We start from the raw sequence: 20,258 nt of genomic DNA, 5'->3' as shown, positions 1-20,258 counted from the left end.
ATAAAAATGAGATGTTTCACAACAGGACAGGGCAGTAGCTGACAATAAAAACCATCTTCTCACAGGTGGTAGGTGTCTTTCATCTTCTTTAAATCTTTTCTTCTCCCTTAGGCTGGACTTCATCTATGACCTTTTTGAAAGAGTCTGCAGTCGTTGCAGTGAAGAGACACTGAAGATGGGCACCCAGAGGCGCAGACCGACTGTCAGTTCCCAGTTCAGGGTATGATGTTTTCCAAGAGAGCAGCAGGCTTCTGGGGAGGAGCAGATGGGTAAAGCAAGGCCTGCAGCCAAGAGGAGTCATTCATCCTTGTTTTGTGTCCAGCACTGAAAATGTGCAGGAATGTTGCAGTGCTAAAAAAAGACAGTGCCACTGCCCCAAGGATTTCTGTCTGGTATAAAATGTGAGATGATCAGATGGAGCAGAGTGGCAGAGGAGAAGAGTACTTTGCTAAGTGTATGAAGTTCTTGAGGTTCTTTAATCTTTCATATTGGTTTGGTGTTTCAGCTAAGTGTATGTGTCCTTTTAGGCCAAATTTTTGCAGGTATGGTGACAATTCCAATAAAACCTTATTAGGAGGACCTTGCAAGTATGAATCTCACACACTTGAATTGTCTGCAGACCTGTTCATTTCACTGGGTTTTTCTTCCTATATTTAAAGTTTGAGAGACTTGTAAAACTAACTCACAAACGCTCTACAGCTCCAAGAACAAGGATGACTATATAAATAGTCTTAAGAGCAGACTGTGTGGGTATGTTTTGGACAGAAAGGAATCTCATGGGTTAATGAAATTTTGGTAGGGAGAGTCAAAGGAAGACATTAGGAATGAGAGGGCTGCATGAAGACCTTACTGCATCAAATGTAGCCCTTTTCCCTTCTGTAGTGACTGATCCTTTGAGTCTCTCCTGCTGGTCTTTAGGATTCTCTCCATTCCCTGATGGCCACGCTCAGTACTTCCAACCCGTTTTTCATCCGCTGCATCAAACCAAATACAGAAAAGGTAAGTGTGAGCCCCAGCCACATGTGTGCATGTGACACAGGCCTGCATGGGCATGCCCTTGCACAAATGCCTAGCAGGTGCCTCAAACTGAGGGTAAGAGCAGTTCCTCCCACCTTCCCTTTTTTATTCTAGTTATTTTACAGTTGAGAAAAAACACACCCTCATTCTGGTAATTTGATGGAAAGACTGCATTCTAAATATGGGATTATATAGCCATTCCCACCTCTTCCAGTGCTTATGAAGCCTGGAGGATTAACCAGGCTTGTGCAGAGTTCAGAGCTGTGCTAGAAGAAGCAATCACTCCTGTTTATAGTGCCTGTAGAGAAATCTGTTCAGGAATGAAGGGCTTGTGCAGTAGGCACTGTCTCCTGCAGATCCCTGGCTCTGAGGCAGTGGAGGTGGATGCATCATGAGCAAGTCACAGTGCTTAGGGACAGGCTGGCTCTTGCTTGGACTGTGAGCTGTGGAGGGAGGACATCCTGCTAACTAGATCTGAACTGATCCTTTTCTTTGTGTGTTTTGAAACCATGAATGATATGTCAGAGGATAGGTTGCTTAGGGGATTTATGCCAGAAAAGAATTCTGTAGTTTGTCTCCAGTTTAATTGAAAAGAGAGACTACAAAGAGAACTGAGTCAGGGTTCTACACTCTGAGTGTGTTCAGACATTGTATCTTTGCTTTCCTACCATAGTCTGACTGTGAGTGCAATCTGCAAACTCTTTTCCTTCCTCCAGAATCAGCCCAATTCCCTTTTGTCCCTTATTCTGCACTGTGCAGTGCTGTGAGGTTGCTTTCCCCTTGACCCAAACTTCCCCCTTTTTACTTGGCATGCCCAGATATGCAGGGTTGGCTTTTTACACCAGAACAGATACACAGCCAGTGACTGCCTCACTTACTTGGTTTTGATTCTGGATCCCTGTTTAGGCGCCGAATCTCTTTAATCCAGACGTGGTGCTGAATCAGCTCCGCTACTCAGGGATGCTGGAGACAGTGAAGGTTCGGAGAGCGGGTTTCCCCGTACGGCGCCTGTTCCAGGACTTCCTCAGCAGGTAATTGCTGCCACTGTATTGTACGCTGGAACAGCCCCAAAGTGTAAAATTCTAGGTGACTGCTCCCTCTTTAACTGCTTCTTCTGGTATGGATCATCTGTGGGATGTTTTTCTAACCATGGCCTTAATGCTCATATCATCGACTGATCTGGGAGGCCTTTTGGAGACTTGCCTTTAGGCTAAAAGTCAGAATGGAAAAATAGCCAGATGGTCTTTGGTCTTTTTTTCTTCGTCTTTTTTTTTTCCTTGGTATCTTTGTCACAGATTTGCTAGTGTGATGCTGTGAAACTCAGCTGGTCATAATATGTAAAAGGAAAATACCATGCTTAAAACCTTTAGGCAGCTGAAGAAAATTCTAATGGACAGTATAGTTGATGATTAATATTGGAAGAAGTGATTATTTCTTTTAATGAGCTACATCAAAAGGATTTTTTTGAAGTTTAAGGCTAGAAGGGACACTGAACATTGCTTCCTTTGTCTCTTGGAGCACTAAATGCCACCCCAACACTGAACAAAATATCTTGTGTCTGATGAAAGCACATGTTTCAAAAAGACAGTTGTTCTTTACTGAAAAATTCTGTTGAGTTTGTATTCTTTTACTGGGATTGCAACAATAATTGCCAGTGTGGTAGAAACAGATAAAGGTTGGGGGATGGAAATTTCCAAATTGGAAGGTAAACATGAAGAAGGAGGGTCCCAGAGGAAAAAGGACTAATGAGAGGAGGATAATTAGAGTTAAAAGATTGGGAAGAGAGAGGAAAGGGGGCAGTTACTGTCATCTGTAATCTGATGAGATTCTGTTTTGTTCTTAGGTACAAGATGCTTGTGAAGGGGCCAAGCCTCTCAGAGAACAGCAAAGCTGTATGTGCAGGTTTTCTCCAGACCTATGACAGCAGCAAGAAGGAATGGCAGTTGGGTAAAACCAAGGTACTGCATCGGTGTGGGGAAGGGTATGGCTTTGCTCCAGCTGCAAGGGGACATGATTGCATCTTGTCAGATTGCAAGGCATTGCAGTCATGATCCTTTCAATCCACTGGCCTGTGCCACTGACCTGCAGCATCTCAAATAGTTCCCATATTATGTACCTAGAGACATAGCAGGTTTTTTGATTTTATCTAAACTCCTAATTGACCAAGCCAGCTTGATTTTGTTGTGTCTGATCCAATTTAAAGATTCAAGGGGAACAAGCATGGCTCTCATTTATGTAATTGTGATGTGTGCCATTAACTCTTGCCTCTTGTGCCAGGTATTTCACTCTGCTTGACTAACTGAAATTCTTGCCTGAGGCAGTGAGCTGAATCTTGGTGTATATCTAAGCTGTGAATAGCTACATCACCAGATGTATGACAGCTTTCTGTTGGGGAAGCTCAGATGATGCTTTTGCATCTAGCCCAGATGCTAGCATACATTTTCTGTGAAGAGGCATCCAAATGCTTCTGCCCATTTGCGTAATTCAGATCTTGCTTCTGTTTTGGTGAATGTTTAACACTTCTCTCTTGCCTGGAATAGTCTGGATTTTCATGCAGAAATAGATGTGAGCATTTTGAGGTATATTGCTATAGAAATCTGTGAGTGTGAAGCTGTCTCTATCACAACTTTCCACATACTCCAGTAAATTCTTCAAAGAATATTCCAAGATGGATGGTGTCCAATGCAGGCAGCATTTCTCAATAGTGGGGATGCAGTTCATATCTAGAGCAGATGGTAGCACATCAAAGCAACTTCTTGCATTTTTTTTTGCCCTTCAGCCTTTAGAAATGTACTTCAGAATATTTCCAGTGCCACAATGAAACCAGAAGTGATGCAGTGATTCTAGTGAACATGCACATTTAATTTGTCCAGGAGATCAGATGATGACATTTGTTGCTTTGAGTAATTATTTCTCAGTAAGTGGATAGACTATAATATTTATTAAAGCAAGATCTCTTTCCTCTTCCTAGAGGACTGGTGGTAGTCCACTTAAGAGTCTGGGCTATGAGCTCTATGTGGCAATCAAGGAAACCACTGGCCATTGTTGTGGGAAGGACATGTATTAATCTGGAGTTTGGTTGTTTTGGTTTTTTTTCTTCCCCCATGCCTCCACTGATGCTCCAGAAAGAAGATTTTATCACTTAGCTGTATTTCTGGTCTGTGGTTAAAGTGTTCCCTATCTTTGATTTTGGAATCAGGAGTCTCCTCACTGGTGCCTGCAAACCAGGAAGCATTTTGGTGATTCCTGTCCCTGGATAATCCACATTGCTTGGGTGACTGCCAGTCTCCCAGCATTTCAGTGTTAAAGCCTATGAGGAGACTGTGTGTTGCAGAGCTGTCTGGAAAGCTTAGTAAATGGTGGTTAGAGCTGGTAAACACAGAGTCTGAACTTTCTTCCAGCATGACAAGAGGTGGAAGATTGCTGTGCTACAGTAAGGGCAGCAGGATGGAGGACCAAACTCACAGGCACACAACTCACCTTTTAGAGTACAAAAGGTTATAAGCTATACAGCTGAAGTCCAAAGCTTACAGCAGACTAACAACAAGCAGGAAATCCAGGATGCTTTGAGCCCCTGGAAGCTATAGGTCCCTTTTCTCTTCAGTCCCCATTGTGCATCATGAAGGACTGAGTCCATCTGCTTGTTTACACTCACTCCTTGACCTGCACAAATTATTTGGAAAAAGACAATATGGGTGGTAATTGTGGCAAAGAAAATGTGTGTTTGTTTTGTCAAAACTCTGGATATAGTCCAATGTATTTATTTTTTAATTATTGTGTTCTGTAAACTAAAACTTGACTGAAGAGCTGTATGTTGGTACCCTGCAATCTCTCTGCTTGGGCGCTGGCTGCTGTGAGTCTGGATATTGTGGAAAGAAAGAAATGATTAAGAGAAGCAATCTTTGTATTCCTGATGCCTGAGGAACAAAATTTCCTGGAGCTGGGAAGCAGTTGAGCCATGTTGTTTGGCTGTAGGAGTTACTTTCTATTGGACATGGTTTGTATTAGAGATGTGTGTCCTGGTAGAGGGGAGAAGTTCTGTCTATTGAAAAAATGGATCATTCCAAGGCTGTCCTGGCATGTTCCACACTTGCTGCCATGCTGAATGGCTGGCCAGCCCCTGGCTGCTCCAAGGTACTATCATTCCAAGGTGTACTACCCTGCCATTACATTCTTCAGATGAGTTGCTTGGCATTCTTTCCCATGCAAAGCCATTTCATTCCTCCCTTGGAGACCACCTTGCAACTCAGCTTTGTGACAGTGCCTCCAGAAAGCCTGTCCCTAGGAAAGCAGCTGCCAAGGTGAGGCCTTGCAGAGCAGTGGTGCTTCCTGGTAGGACCTTCCCTGCTGTCTGGATCCAGCTGCTGTGCCTTGGATTACAGACTGCTTTGTCGGCATTCATGTTTCAGCTGGTGCTAGGTAACATAGGCCTGGAATACTTGGGTTGATGGAGAAATGAGCCTTATTTTTCCAGAGTCTTTCAGGTAAAGGTGAAGCTACCAGCTAAGGGGAATGGAGCATAGGTTATTGTCCTGAAAAGGAAGTCCCCTGCATGGCCTTACTGCCACTTTTGTTGCTACAGGTGCAGCTCTGGGTACTCAGATTGGTATTCCCAGAACCAATCTTGGCTTAGTCAGGAGTAGCTACTGAAAAAGGTGTGACAAGCCCATGGGGATGTAACCTAGGAAGAAGTATAAGGGGTGGGTGAAGAGCAAGGCTTATAGAAGGAGGAATACTTCCTGCAAAATGAATGGAAGGATAATTATATCCCTAGCAATTGTTTGAAGGAGGAAGGAAAGAACTCTGTGAATTAGTGCAGGGGATTGTGAAGCTTGGGAAAGGAAACGGAGGAGGAAGGGCAGGATGATCTTTGTGTTTTTCATTAAGAATAGAGCAGCTGCTGTGCTGTCAATTGTCAAATTAATGTTTATAAGAGGTATTAATGTATGCAATACAGGTTTTATATGGTGGTATGGCAGAGTTGAGGGTTTGGATGCAAACAAGCAGTGTGATGATGAAAGAGATTGTGCTAAGGTGCCTTTGCCTTCACTGGGGATGTGCTGGGATGGGGCAGCAGCTTCCATATGACCCTTCCTTCAGTGCACATGGGCCTTCTGCCATACTTGCCATACCCACAACACAGATTTCTACAGTGGTTTAACACAGTGACCTTTGCTGTTTGAAGGCATAAATTTCCACATTTCAACCTGCTGGTTTGCAGGGCCTGTTTGAAGGAGGAGGTTGCTGTACACTGTTTGGCATCCAGGTCACAGTGACCCACTTCCTGCTTTCCCAATGTTGTCCCCAAGAATCATATGATCCCACTTATGTACACATGGGTACCCAAGCAGTTACACTTGTGTCTGCTGATCTCTGTGACACCTTAACATGTTCACTGTCCCACTGATGGTGCATGCAGGCTTTGAGGTTATGTGAGGAACACTGTGGTGATGCACTGTGGTTTAAAACCTGGCCAGTGTCTATGTGATAGATGTAACCTTGTATGTTTTGTTTAGCCATTCTCTTCTCAGATGAAAACAGTCCCATGTTTTCAGAAAATGACTATGAATAATGACAAAGAAACAGCCACTTTCTAGTTTATTTCCACAAGGCATCAAAAAAACTTCTGGACTTGAAATGCATGTTATTCTTCCTTGTCATCTAGTGGAGTCTGAAAAACCTCCAAACCTTCAAAATACCAAAAGTTTATAACTAGATATTGCTGGTTTTTTTTTTAGATTAACCCCTCACTCCAGCATGTATAGATCCTGTAATCCTATAGGATTAGGGTTGGGTCTCATGGATCTCTGTATGCCCTGAATTTCCTCCCCCACCCCAAACTGGCCTGGCTCAGCAAAGACTGTGCTTGCTAGGGAAATACTGATGGCCTGAGTATTTTTGCAATTTGATGAAGATAATGGACCGAGACAGTGTTTTGCTGGTTGCGTTCTTGAAATGGGTGACTGCTGCTTGGTTCTGGAATGTAATGGAAAGAGCAATCCCTGCCTCAAAGAAATCTTTAAAAGATTGTTGAGTTGACAGAGGGAGTGGATGTACAACTTGCAGGGAAGGATGCCAGCTTCATGGTTGGCAGTACCTTGATAATGAAGCTTCTTTTCAGGCTACCCATGGTTATTTAGTCATTACAAAACAGCTCATTTCTTAATGGAAGCTGCTCCCCAGGAGAAATTCAAGTGCAGGAAAGCCACTGGCTATGGGTACTAACTGAGGGAGGGGTGTCAGTACACCTCAGTACACAATGGTAATTGCAGGGGGAAGGAAGAGCCTTAAGGGATGCGGCCAAAAGCAGTGATGGAGGGGAAGGTATAGAGGGACATAGAGGGGAGCTAAGTGGGAAAGAGGGGAACTGGTGCAGGGCACTGGACTAAATGGCTGTTCAAATCTTTGGCCTCTCACCACAACCACATGAACCCAGTACATTTGTAAGGAGCTTCTACTGATTAATGTGGTTTTCAATTCTGCAGATTGATGAATGTCAGCTCACATCCTGTGTCCATGCCAGTGCTTTAACAAGTGGGGCTGCACTTCCCTAGGGTAGCCTGTTCTGCTGCTGGCCCTGGCAGGGATTTATCCAGTGCCAGGCAGCAGGTCACACGAGCATGGCCATATGGCACTTGCTGCTGTGCTTGCGGCTTGTATGGACGTGTCTCACCAGCTTATTCTAGTCTGGGTACTGCTAGCAGTGTACCCACAGCACCGTGGAGCTCCCTGCAGGCTGCAATCCATCTAAAAAGCAGCACATTTATTTCAGGAATTTCTGCTGAATCCTGTGCTAACCTAATGCAAGCCAGCTGATTTAACATTGCTTAGACATGTCAGCACAATTCCTGTAAACATGGCCTTATCTTGCTTGTATCTCAGTTCTTTTGTCTTTAACGTAGCACCTGCATTCTTCACAAGCATTTAGCGCCGAGCAGAAGCTGTAAATACAGGCGGTGAAAGATGCTTGAGAATTAAAATACTGGACACTGGCGTGCAACCAGTAATACTTGGAGAGTTCTGTGGTCAGAGCTCAGTTGCCCCTAGTGCATGCTCTACTGTGGAACCTCTTCAGCACGGGAGCATCTCAGCCCAGAGTGTCTGGAGGTCGGTGGAGGGCTTCAGCACCGGTGGGCTTGAGAGTAAGCGCAGCTTTGTGCCTCGACTGGGCTTTTGGCTTTCCGCCTGCCTTCCCTTAAGATTCCTGTAAAGGTTACTTCCTGGAGCCTAGAAATCTTAAAAGTTCCTCCCTTTCCTTGAAACGCGGAGGAGTTTCTTCGCAAAATATTTAATCAGCCCCGGAGGTCCCAGTGCCTGCTGCAGGGAGGTACCGGCTTGCGCCGGGCGAGCTGTCAGCTGGGAAAGAGTTAATCACAGGCGCAAACTTGGGCTCTCCTCCTCCCTCCTCTTTCCCTCCTTCCTCTGCTCCCTCCCTCTCTCTTTTAAGTCTTGACCACAGAGTGAGGGCGGCGGGGGTTGGGCTCGGAGTTTGGCTGCCGCCGCTGCAGAACTTTTCCCGGCGCTCCGAGTGCGGGCGCCCGGGGCAGCGCGGGGGCGGCGGCGGCGCGGCCGCCCGGGCACGGAGCGCTCTCCGCGCCGCTCACCCGGGGATGAAACCGCCCGGCTCTCCCGGGGACTGACTTCTTTCCTCTCTTTGTGTTTACTGAAACTCCTCCCCGTGGCGTCAGGTTTTCCTGAAGGAAGCTCTTGAGCAGAAGCTGGAGAAGGATCGGGAAGAGGAGTTGAGGAAAGCAGCTATAGTCATCCGGGCCCACGTCTTGGGCTACATGGCAAGGTCAGTGCTGGGGGCTGCCCCACCATCCCTGTGCTTGCGTGCCTGGGTTGCCCCGACACCCTGCTTTGCTCTCTAGTCCCCTAGCATCCGTCCCGTCTTCCCCTCCTGTATTCTAAGGGAGAGTTGCAGAATGTGCCCTCCCTGCCAGCATCAGCTCTGCTGAAACCTTCCTGCACCTTTGGCACCTCTTTTTCAGTTATGTGCACGTTTGCACCTTCCCTCAGCGCTGCTCAGCAGGCTTCCCGTGGACTTTTGTACCCATTGCTTGCCTGTGATGACACCTTTTCCTTGCCTTCAGGGCTCTCCTGGCTGGGCCCCACCTATGCTTTGGGTCCCCTCCTTTCCCTTGTGCCTGTCAACTCTGTTTTCTGCTCCCCCTGCCAATTGCTTCTTCCTCACTTGCAGTTCTGCCTTTGCTCACCCTCCTTCCTCGCCCTGCCTGTTTGCCTTGTGATCTCCCTCTCCTTTTAATTAACTGTTCAGAATTGGTTTTTGGCCAGCTCTGCAACAGTAATCTCCTCTTGCCTCTCCCTTTTGCACCTGACCAGTGAAGGTTTGGGAGAACCAACTGCAGACAAACGGCCCCTCCTCTGCCCTCGAAGTCAGTGCAACAGCTGACTCCTTAATGGCTGTGGTATGCACGCTTAATCCCAGTAAGATGCTCTTTCCTGGCTGGTCTTTGCTCCAGACACCTGTCAGTCAGGGTTGTGAGGAGGTGAAATCCCTGGCCAGCAGAACTGTTTCAGCAGGCACTCTTCTTAGAGCTCCAGTTACACCAGGTAGCTCATTTTTCATTGGGAAACGTGTGCAAGGGTTGTACCCTGCCTTGCCAGTGTGGAATATCAGCAAAATACACATTTGGTCTCTGGGGCTTTTTATTCATTTATTTATTTCCCTCTAGGAAGACAAATGAGCTCGCTCTGTTGTTTGTACATGAGATTGCAAGTTCTTTATGTCAGGGCCTCTTCTCTCTTTTACTTTTTGTCTGGCATTTGGAGAGAGGGGTAGGGATTAGCACAGGAAAATTGATTTGCTGGAAACACCACTGCAGGCCTACTGGATTATTGCTTTTCTGAGATCCTGGTGAGGAAGCTGTCCTGCAGGGCTGTGATGGAGACTGTGTGGCAGCAGTGTTCCTCTTGGTTAGAAATCTTGTGGTCCTTCAGCCTCCACACTTCTGAATTCCTCATCCCACATGTTGCTGTTACGAGTCTCATCCTTAAGGACAAGCTGTGCTTCTGCAGCCAGAGTGTAAATCTTCACAAGCAGCTGGAGGTAACTGGACTTCACAGGGGAGGAGAGTAAAGAAGAGCTGGAAAGGGGGTCGGTAAAACTTTCTGTGAAGAGAGTTTCCAGTTGCACTGCACCTGGATTGAAAAAAGTCCAGCAGGCAGGAGTTCATCTGGGCAAGTGCTGAATGGTCTGTGCAGAGTTGGGCAGGAATACCAGTATGTGCTGCCTTAAGCTTGATACCATTTCTGTTAGTTTTGCAAGTATAAGTGTATTTAAATTCATTTGGTCTCATGCAAAGTAGACTGGCAAAGGAGGGATTTTACTGGTTTCTCCCCCTTTGTGAACTTGTTCTGTGAGCCTGGAGAACCAGATTTTCTTCGCTCTCATTCCCTGCAGCCTATGCCGCCTAGTATCTCTGATCACTAAAATGTGAGACAAGAAAATCAGGCCCATTGAAATGATCCCATTCTTATGTAGCTAATCTGTAGAGCTCTGAGATGCAGGTAACAGCTTCACCAGCTAAAAACCACATAGTACAGGATCCATGGATGAAATTGGCTGTGCCCCTGGTTTCTTAAGGACTGTTCTTCATGGGAAGAAGACAGTAGCAAATTGCTCCATAGCCCTGTGATCTCTACTCCTTGGAGGCATAACTGCTAACTACAGCTCATTGAGACTAATTAAGTAAATTTCAAATACAGCATTGGAGTCTTGCTGCCAGCCTGCCTTCTCTGGTGTGCTGCATGTTTGGGTCTCCCAGCCCCTTTGCTTGGTCTCAGGTTGAACTTCTTTGGCCAGTGCAGAAGGGTGAGTCGAAGCTTGAACAAGGGGAATGAGATTTGCAGCCTGCAGCAGCAATTCCAGGTGAAGGGCATCTGCAAGCTTGGCTGTGGTCATGAGGAATGAGGGGGCACTTCAGCCTGGCAGATTAGCAGGCAGAGCTGGCCTGGAGCTGGGCAGGGCTTGGCACATGTTGCACTTGAGAGAGTTTCTGGCAGATGCATTTTGTAAAAGTCAGAGTACCCTTTTTGATGCTCTTAGTCTGCCTTGGCAGAGAGTGCATGTGCAGCTGTTCACACCCCATGTGCAGGACACAGGGTGGACAGAAGGAGTGGGGATGAGGGGACTGCAGTCCAGGAGTAATTAACCTAAGATCTCCTACTGCTTATCACCTCTTGCTTTTCCTTTTCTTTTCTCTGTGCTTCCTCCTTTTGACATAATAGTTATGGAAAAGAGCATGACCTCTGCACACTACATCTATTAGCATCCCTCTCCTGATTTTCTTGACTGGGCTGATGGATCTGATGTGCAGGGAGGCGGCAAGCTGTCAGCACAGGTCCCTGTTGCCATTTGAAGGGAATTTCCTTGCCAGGAGAGGGATTTTAAGGTGTGTCTTTTCCTCAGGGTGTTGCAGAAGATCTGTGGGAAGTTTATGTGAGAATACCGTGCTATTTCCAATGTGCTTTCTAGGACTGTAAGACCTCAAGGATTACTGTAGCCTTCTGGCCCAAGATCCTGTGCAACAGCCCCAGAGAATTTCTCTCTGCGCGTTTTGTTTGGATTAAAAAAGTTTTTTATTTGACTATACCAATGGTTGTTTCCCCAGTGCAAGATACTAAGGCATCCAAATATATTAAATTACTTAAAAAAATGTCTGCTTATTTTCAGCCTTAATAGATTTCTGGTTGGTTAAATCTTATGGCCCCTGTTGGAAAAATAGAAATGTGGATACTTTAACTGGGGTAAAGCCTTTCCTTAGGCTTTTCTATTTCTCAAGGTTCTGCATGGAGCAATTGCTCTCATTCTGTACACCTGAATTTTTGGTTCCAGTCCTGCTTCCTCAGAAATCACTTGAGGGTCTAACATTGTTCTTGAAATGGGGGTGCTAGCACAGAGCACAGAATAAAAGCAGTATTCTATACAACAATATTTCTACTTACAAGAATAAGAATCCCAGTAGTATTTTTTTCTATAGTATTGTGGTGGGAGTTTGCCTTTGTGTGATGATCTGGAGCCCAAAAATCCAGTTTTGACTTGCTGCTTCTCAACATAGTCCCACATCCATTGTGTTTGGCCTTTGATTCTTCAGTACAAAACGTTATGATTGGCTCTTTTGGATTGTTTAATGTTTGCTTGAATCTAGTTTACAAATTGATCCAGATTACTGTGTAATGCTAACTTCTGTTATTTGCCCAGTTTATGTATCATGTACAAACTTCTACCAGGAACTTTTTTCATGTCCTTGATAGTCTGTAAAACCTGACTTTTCTACAACATTACTAGACTACAGAAATACTGAATGGTGATTGTTGTGGTTTGGGGCCCTGTCATGTTCTTAAAGTGCCTGTAAAATTGATTTTGGTATCATTGATGATCCTTGTGGGTTCCTTGCAACTCAAGATACTCTGTGATTCTTGTTTAGGCAAAATGTTGTGCAATAGAAGTATTTCTTTATGTGAACTTGTTACAATGCTTGATTCAACTATCAATATTGTAGTATCAGTGTGTTTTCTCCCAGAAAATGTGAAATTAATGTCGCCAAATCTATTTTTGCACTGGTTTTGCCTTTCCTGGGGTGCTTTGCTTTTGATCACTTAAGAGATGGCGCAATGTTTGTTTTCATATAGTAAGGGCATTTGTACGTTTCTATTATAACAAATCCATACTGAATGATTATGCCCACTGCACAGTGAATGTGTTTATGTGCAATGCAAGGAGACTTTGAGCCAGAGGACCTTCCCTTTCCATGGACAAATGGAAAGCGAAGGTCCTCTCATCGTCTGAGAGTCTTCACAAAAGTAGGTGCCCATTGAAACAAGCTATTGGTAGATTAGGAGGGAGAACAGTGAGGTGAATATGATTTACAGGTAGTGAGTGGCAGGAGAGAAACAGAAATCATGTCACTTCTGACCTGTGTTTTTCGAAAAGGATTTTCCTGTGGATGTGGTCAGTGTGCAAGGGCATGAGGAGTGCAGAGCACGTATGGCTTAGCGATGCATTAAGCGTGTGGTTCTGTTTCCAGGAAGAAGTATCAGAAGGTGCTATCCAGTGTTGTAATAATCCAAAAGAACTACCGAGCGTACTTCTGGAAGAAGAGCCTGCAGCGCCTGAAGGCCTCTGCGGTGACGCTGCAGAAGCACTGGCGTGGCCGCCTGGCTCGCAGCCTCTACCAGCACCTGCTGCAGCAGGAGCTGCGACGCCGGCAGGAAGCCGAGGAGAGAAGGAGGCAGGAGGAGGAAGAGCAGATCAGAAGAGAGGAAGAGGAAAGACAATGGCAAGAAGAGGAGGAGCGTAGGAGGAAACAGGAAGAGGAAGAGGTGAAGGAAAGGTACAAGATGGTATCTTGCATTCTGTCTTGGGTTTAGGCAGTTTAAAGGGGAACATTCTAGAATGGGTTCTCCCCCTTTGTTTTAACCAGTCCCTTACTACCAATAAAGAATGAATATAAGTAGCTATGTGTGAAAAAATAAGTTTACTAACAAGTGAAACTGCAACAGGCAAAAACCAACAGTAAATAATCACTATATACAAAATTGCTAAATCTCACAAACTCCCTGAGAACAGTCTGAAACCCAAAATGGTGGAAATCCCCCTTTCCAAGATGGCACCCACCACAGGCCATGGTGCACAGGGAGCCAAAGGGAAAATGGCATCAGAGCCTCCCCCTCAAGATGACAGCCTTTGCAGGTGACCATGCTGTTGGGAGACAAAGGGGAAGGATGGCAGGAATCTCCCATGGGAACGAAGGAACTTACGCAGTAGTTCTTGTGGCAGATGGGAAGTGCTGCAGTCTGTGGAGTCAGCACTGCTGCTTGCTGCACTTGCTGGACTCTGCTGGGTTTATTATTATATAATTTTCACATATAATGGTGTGGTAGTTTGCCTTTCAGAAGTAGTTCTCCTAGGCTTTTGTTACGTACTTTCCCAAAGGGGGATCTCATCAGACTGTGTGGCAAGCATCAAAAAATTCTAAGGTTAGAAGCACTCACCTTGAGTCCTGTGTGCAGTTTTGGGCACCAGAATGTAAAAAACATTAAACAAGAGAGTGTCCAAAGCAGGACAGTGAGGATGGTGAATGCCTGGAGAGGAAACTGCATGAGGAGTGACTGAGGTCTCTTGAGGAGACTGAGGGAAGATCTCATTGTGGTCTTCAGCATCCTCATGAGGCGAAGAGGAAGAGTAGGCTCTAATCTCTTGACTGTCGTGCCCAGTGGCAGGACTCAAGGAAATGTCAGGAGGCTGAGTTAGGGAAGATGCAGGTTCAATACCAGGAAAAGGTTTTTCACCCAGGGGTTGTCAGTATTGGAACAGATTCCCCAAAGAAGTGCCCACAGCACCAAGCCTGACAGAGTTCAGGAAGCGTTTGGACAATGCTCTTGGGCCCATGGTGTGACTCTTGGGGTGTCCTGCACAGGACCAGGAGTTGGACTCATTGATCCTGGTGTGTCCCTTCCAGCTCAGCATTTGATTCTATAATAAAAGGAAGGACCTGTCTAGTTTATTTGCTATAGAGTGGTTTTGCCCTTCAGTTCCCAGAGCATGAGAGATGTGTTCAACCCATCATCATGGCAGAGAAGTGTCAGTGTTTCTAGGAATCAGGCAAACTCATTTTATTTTCATTTTCTAATAAATGTTAAATGGCACGTGAGTGAGTAGCCAGGACGGTACTAGCAGACCAATGTGTCTAACTTTGGAACATCCATTTGACCTAAAAAATGAGGTGGAAGTCCACTGAGAACAAGCAAAAAACAACACAAATGTAGAGATAAAGTCAGAAGGACCTAGGCACGATATGAGCTGTAGTGAACCAGAAGTTGGCATACAGGTCCTGTACATACACTTTTAGCAGAGGGGAGACATGGAACAATTTGGTCTAATATTCAACAGGAAGAAAAATAGTAATGTTGAGAAAAATGAGGTATTTGATCTATTTTTATCTTCCCCAAAAGCTTAACTGTTGGATACTAAATATGATTAGGAAGGATGTACAAGAATTCAGAACATGTCATGGAAATAAAAGGTTAGAAAATGCTCAGATAAATCAAATTACAAATGATAAAGAAGGTATGGGATTTGATGAAAGTAATGTTTGGGTACTTCCAGAGCTAGCTAAAGCAGTTTGAAACAATAGCTATTCTCTTTCTTGTTCTTTGTGGATAATATGGATAGTAATTTTTCCACAAAAATGGAAAATACCAAACAATTACGACCCCCTTTTAAAATGGGAAAAGGAAGATATTTAAATAAGGGAATTGTGGACCAGTCAGCCTGACCTCAGTTCCAGGAAAATACTGAAACAAACAATCAAACAGTTGTAAATGCTTGATAAAGGAATTAAGCCAATGTGGATTTCTGAAGAACAGTGCTAGAGTTACCTTTTCCCTTCTGTGGTGTCTTATGGCATGTCTTGTGGACAGGGAAAAGCCATGGAGGATAGGTAACTGGACTTTGGGTAGGTAAAAGCTTGGTAAGGGCTTTGATATGTTATGACAATACTCTAAGATGCTTGAAGAAATTTGCTATGGGAAAAAGTATGCGCAGCAAGATTAGGATTTGTATTTTTACTGCATTTAATTAATAAACAGCTTTTTGTTAAATAAAAGAGAACTCTTGAATGGGATTTTTCCATGATCTGTGCTGGATATGGTACTTGTGCAGTGTTTTCATAAGAACTTGGATAAGGAAATATGAATATCCTTATTAAATTTGCAGATAAAACCATCTGCTGAGGGGCTGTGGGCATATAGCCTAGGATTACAGTTCAGATAATTTTGGCAAGTTAAAGGATCTGAAAAACAGGATAACTTTGGATACAGACATATGCAGATTTGCAGTCAGGAATAATCAAGTGCACGGGGAGCGGAGGAGGAATGCGTACTTCAACAGCAGGAGGAAGGTCTGGAGGCTAAGTTGAGTGTGTCACCAGTGTCATGCTGTGTGAGAGGGGAAAGCAAATGCTCTCTATAAACAGAATTGTTTCTGTAGGATGGGGTGGTGCTTCAGTACCCTTCATTTGGAATACTGTCCCAAGTTTTGGGTATCACATTTCAGGAGGAGTGTAGATCAGTTGATGAAGACTAGAAAGCAGGAAGAAATACCAAAGGTTTAAAAACTGTGAGCGACAGTTGCAGGAATTTGTATGTAGATTATAGGTGGCGCTCCTAATGTGTTTTAAAATGGTTGTGCTTTTGAGCTCTCTTGTAACTTAAGGCAGTAGTTTTACTCATGGTGACTGCTAGGGATCTTTCAGTGGAGTTGGAACCATCTGGATCTCACTTATGTCAGCTTTCATTTACAAATACTTCCTGGATTTTTTTTTTGAGCGTGTGAGCACAAGAGTAAGCACTTTAAGGACTTCGTGACTTACAGCTGCAGTTTAGAATTTGTCTGGGAAAATCTGCATGGCCTGGGAAAAAGATATCATTGCCCTTCTATTCTCCCTGGGGTTGAATTATAGGTATGAAAGTCGCCACTGGCAGTGGTCACTTCCTTCCATCCAGCAGCATCCTATTCGTGCTCCCTAAGCATGACCCTGGTATTTGTCTGTCTGTTGGTTCAGTTGTTTGTGGCATACTTGCTCTGGAGAAACTGGCCTTAGTGGCAGCTTTGCTTTGGAGTGTACCCTTTTTGAACTGGGTAAAGCTGCAACACCGTAGGATAGTTTTTTTCCTCTGCTCATGTTTACTAACAAACTCTGACTCTTACAGTCTTCACTAATAAACTGGATTTTGCATGCCACTGAGAAGTTATGTGAGTTGGGGCTTTAATACAGTAAAAGCAAAACAAAACACAAATTCAGTGCTAGTATTGCAATAATTCTATTTTTTAAAAATGAACAGTTTCCTGATAGCTGTCAATTACACAACCTCAATATGCACAGATTTATTGTACTTCAGAAGATTCTGTTTACATTTATCATGAGTCTGATTTGTCTTTCTGTCACTGTTTCCAATGTCCTTCCTGGTGTGTTCCAACTAATCTAATTTCCTAATTGATCTGAAAGTTAAGTGCATGGGGAAAATCTGTTACATCCACAAAGGTCATGCCAACCACAGAGAATTGGATTTTTACTAAATTGCAAAAGCTTTTAAATCAGTCTTACAGCAAGTACCTCATTTTAACCTTATCCACAGAGGGATGATGTGTGCATGTTAATTCTGAAAACCTCACGTAGGAGAACTAGGTCTGTCTCTGACTGTTATGTTTTGTTTTTAACAGAGAAAAGGAGCAACTGAATGCACTATTGCAGGTGGCCCAGGTAAGTTTAAAAGTTGTTCTTTTCACATGGTTTCTTGTGAGTATCTGTGATGAGTCCTTCATTGCCTCTGCTTTGCCTGGATACTGATACTGTTGTGGCAGCATCAGTATTATGGCAACACTATTTAAAAAATGAGCTTTGTTCACGCAAAACCTGCAGGCAAAGGTGCACAGAGTTGACAAGGTAGGGCTTTTTTCAAGGCTCTTGTATGAGCCTGCACTGGTTCTATTTGAAAATTTCCATATTGAACATGCAGCATCCTATTTTTATCTCTACTGCTTGAGCTTGTTAGATAACCTTGTGATGTGCTACACTGTGACACAGTCTGTTTTGCTGGATTGTTGCCTGTAACAGCCGAAATAAGAGTGCAGCCAACTGCTGCCATGGCTAAAATAAACCCCTTGTAACTGATCTAATTGTTGGTACTTGACATACCAAAGAGCAGACCACCTACCCTGAGGTGTGTGAAAATGGCTGTGTATTTCATTGGTGTTTTTCCCATACCACTTGTTCCCTGGTTTCAGGCCATCTTTGTTCAGGAGAGGTTGGAAGCATAGGAATGCATTCATCCACAAGTAAGAGTCAAGTAGAGAACCAGCAACTAGATAAATAAAGAAAACAAGGATTAAGGCTTAAATGAGTGAATATATTGACAGTTATGCATTGTCATAAGTCCTATCAAGAAGTACAAGAAATCCTGTTGGAATTTGTTTTTACTTTGTCTCATGTATGTATCTGTTCTCTGATGTGTATGTTTTCAACATCCTCTGTGGAGGGGAGGGTGGCTTTATCCAAAATGTCAGGAAAGCTACCAGTATCTTCCATCTTCCAAATATCATGTATCTGATAGAAATTTCCTGTTACTTCAATGTGGAAAATTTAGAGTAAGACAGAGAGTCTTCAGCAGTCAGCCATCAGCCATCTAGTGATGGTAAAGAATGCAGAGAAATTCTGGATGGAGTTGTGTTGGGCTGTGGTTGGAGTGGATACAGTCCTGCTTCATGCAAATAGCCCTTCCAGCCCCAGATTCTAATGGTCAGATCCTCATTTCAGGAAACAGTGAAATTTCCAGACCTCTTAATGAATTTCTGGGAGATCTTCAGCTCTTAAGTAGCCTATGCATGTATGTATTCATATATAGTTGCTTTCTCCTATATGTGTGTGAGTTCAAAAAGAGAGAACAGAACTTTGAGGCTGCTTTTATTCGAATTGCAGTGTACAGTGACCAACAGATAGAGAGGCTTTTCTAAAAATTCACTGAACCCAGTGAGCTTTTTTGTATGATTCATAATGGAGGTAGATTGCTGGGAAAAAGGAGGTACCTGAAGATCCAGTAGTTCTACCTTCAGCTTTTATACCATGAATGATTGCGGGATGCTTGGAGTCATCTTTCTGCAGGTGGTAAGTATAAGGTGAGCACAGGAGACAGGAAGAATGAAAGATCCAAGCAAGGAACAGAGACAGGTTGAAGAAAGTGCTTTAACACTGTTCTAAATTCTTTTAAGGTGGAAACAGTAAACACTGAGGAGGTGGATATTCCCCTGCAAGAAGAAGAGAGACGTCAGATGGAGGAGATCTTAAGACTGGAGAAGGAGATTGAAAAGTTGCAGCAGCAGAAAGAGGATCACATGTCTGTCATCTCTGAAGACACCAGGAATGAAATCTGTCGGCAGCGAGAAGAAGAGATACAGAGGTTGGAAAAAGAGGCATCAAGGGTTGCCCAGGAATTCTTGGAGCTGCTGGATTTTGGCAATCTGGATGAAAGTGTGCAGAACTTGGAGCGCTCACTTTCTAGTGAGGGGACACTCAACATTGACTGCAGCCTGGTGGCACCACTGGCTGAAGAAGAGGTGGATGAGGGTTTTCATGCCGATGATGAAGGACGCCCAGCTTCCAGTTTGGTGGTCTCAAATCGGCATGGCACAAGAAATAGTGGTAACTACTCAAAGGAAGTTGCAAACACAAGCCTTTTGCTGCTCCAGAGGGAAGTGGGAGAGGTTGCCCCTGCTCCAGGGCTGCCTGTGAAAAGAAGCAGTAGCCCCAAGGAGCAGAGAGCCCTGTCTGACCCAGCAGAAAGTGTTTACAGCAGTGTCTCTGATACACAGAGGAGTAACAGTGGAGAGGCAGGAGAGCCGATTTACACCTCCCCCCCTGATGTGGAGTCTGACTATGACCATGAGGAGTTTGATGGCTATGGAGATGCAGGTAACGCCTCAGCTGAGCCTCTGAATGATGAGGAGGGTCTGAGACACTCCCATGGTACCAGCCTGGACTCCAACCGTGGCAGCTTGGACTCGGTGAGAATCTCTCCCTTCACCCTTCTGGACATTAGTGTGACTTTGTTGATGTTTATAATACCTGTGTCTTCTTACTGTACGCCTGCTCTCTCTGGGTATAATTACTGATATGTAACTCTCATACCAACAATCAGCTTGAAAAATAGGGAAGAGTCATAGATAGGCTGAAGGCCAGAGGGCTTGTGATTGTCTGGTGTCTGCTGGCACACAAGCTAGTACATGTGTACCTATTTTAGATTGTTTCCATTGCCATATATTATTGTAACACCCTTTAGGAGAAAGGAAAGCAAACAACTGGTATTTTGTAGGTGTATTTTCTGCTTCAGAGAGATTTCACAGAAAGGACATTGCACATTCCAGTGTGCAATGACAAAAGGAGCTGGGAAAGGCTGATATGTCTCCATCACTAAAACTTCTCTTGTTCTAAGTCTGTTCAGAGTCAAGGGTTTATTTTCAGCTGCTGTATACAAGTTAAGCTATTCTAAAGCTGGAAGAAATTACTGTGCTGATTGGGCTGGGTCCCAGTGCACACTGCCAGGATCACTGAACCTTTTCATTCCTGCTGCAGGGACAATGACAGGGTGGTAGAGCTGGGCTATTGGCCTTGCACTTCAGCACCTCAGCTGAGATCCCACACTGGCTCTGGACCTCCTGAGTG

General features: G+C 44.4%; 1 protein-coding gene across 2 annotated transcripts in view; it reads left to right on the top strand.

The window, feature by feature from the left end:
• The window catches only part of LOC131085683 (unconventional myosin-X-like), an 89,503-nt gene that overhangs the window by 47,028 nt on the left and 22,217 nt on the right, over window positions 1-20,258 (top strand). For both annotated transcript variants that reach the window (XM_058028099.1, XM_058028100.1), the window contains 8 exons: window positions 112-220; window positions 919-999; window positions 1,924-2,048; window positions 2,861-2,975; window positions 8,706-8,812; window positions 13,068-13,373; window positions 17,264-17,303; window positions 18,809-19,600. In XM_058028099.1, the coding sequence (XP_057884082.1) occupies window positions 112-220; window positions 919-999; window positions 1,924-2,048; window positions 2,861-2,975; window positions 8,706-8,812; window positions 13,068-13,373; window positions 17,264-17,303; window positions 18,809-19,600 (1,675 nt within the window). The remainder of the gene's footprint in view (window positions 1-111; window positions 221-918; window positions 1,000-1,923; window positions 2,049-2,860; window positions 2,976-8,705; window positions 8,813-13,067; window positions 13,374-17,263; window positions 17,304-18,808; window positions 19,601-20,258) is intronic.

The sequence above is a fragment of the Melospiza georgiana genome, chromosome 7 (assembly GCF_028018845.1).
Source record: "Melospiza georgiana isolate bMelGeo1 chromosome 7, bMelGeo1.pri, whole genome shotgun sequence".
NCBI lineage: Eukaryota > Metazoa > Chordata > Aves > Passeriformes > Passerellidae > Melospiza > Melospiza georgiana.
This window is presented reverse-complemented; position numbering and strand designations above follow the sequence as displayed.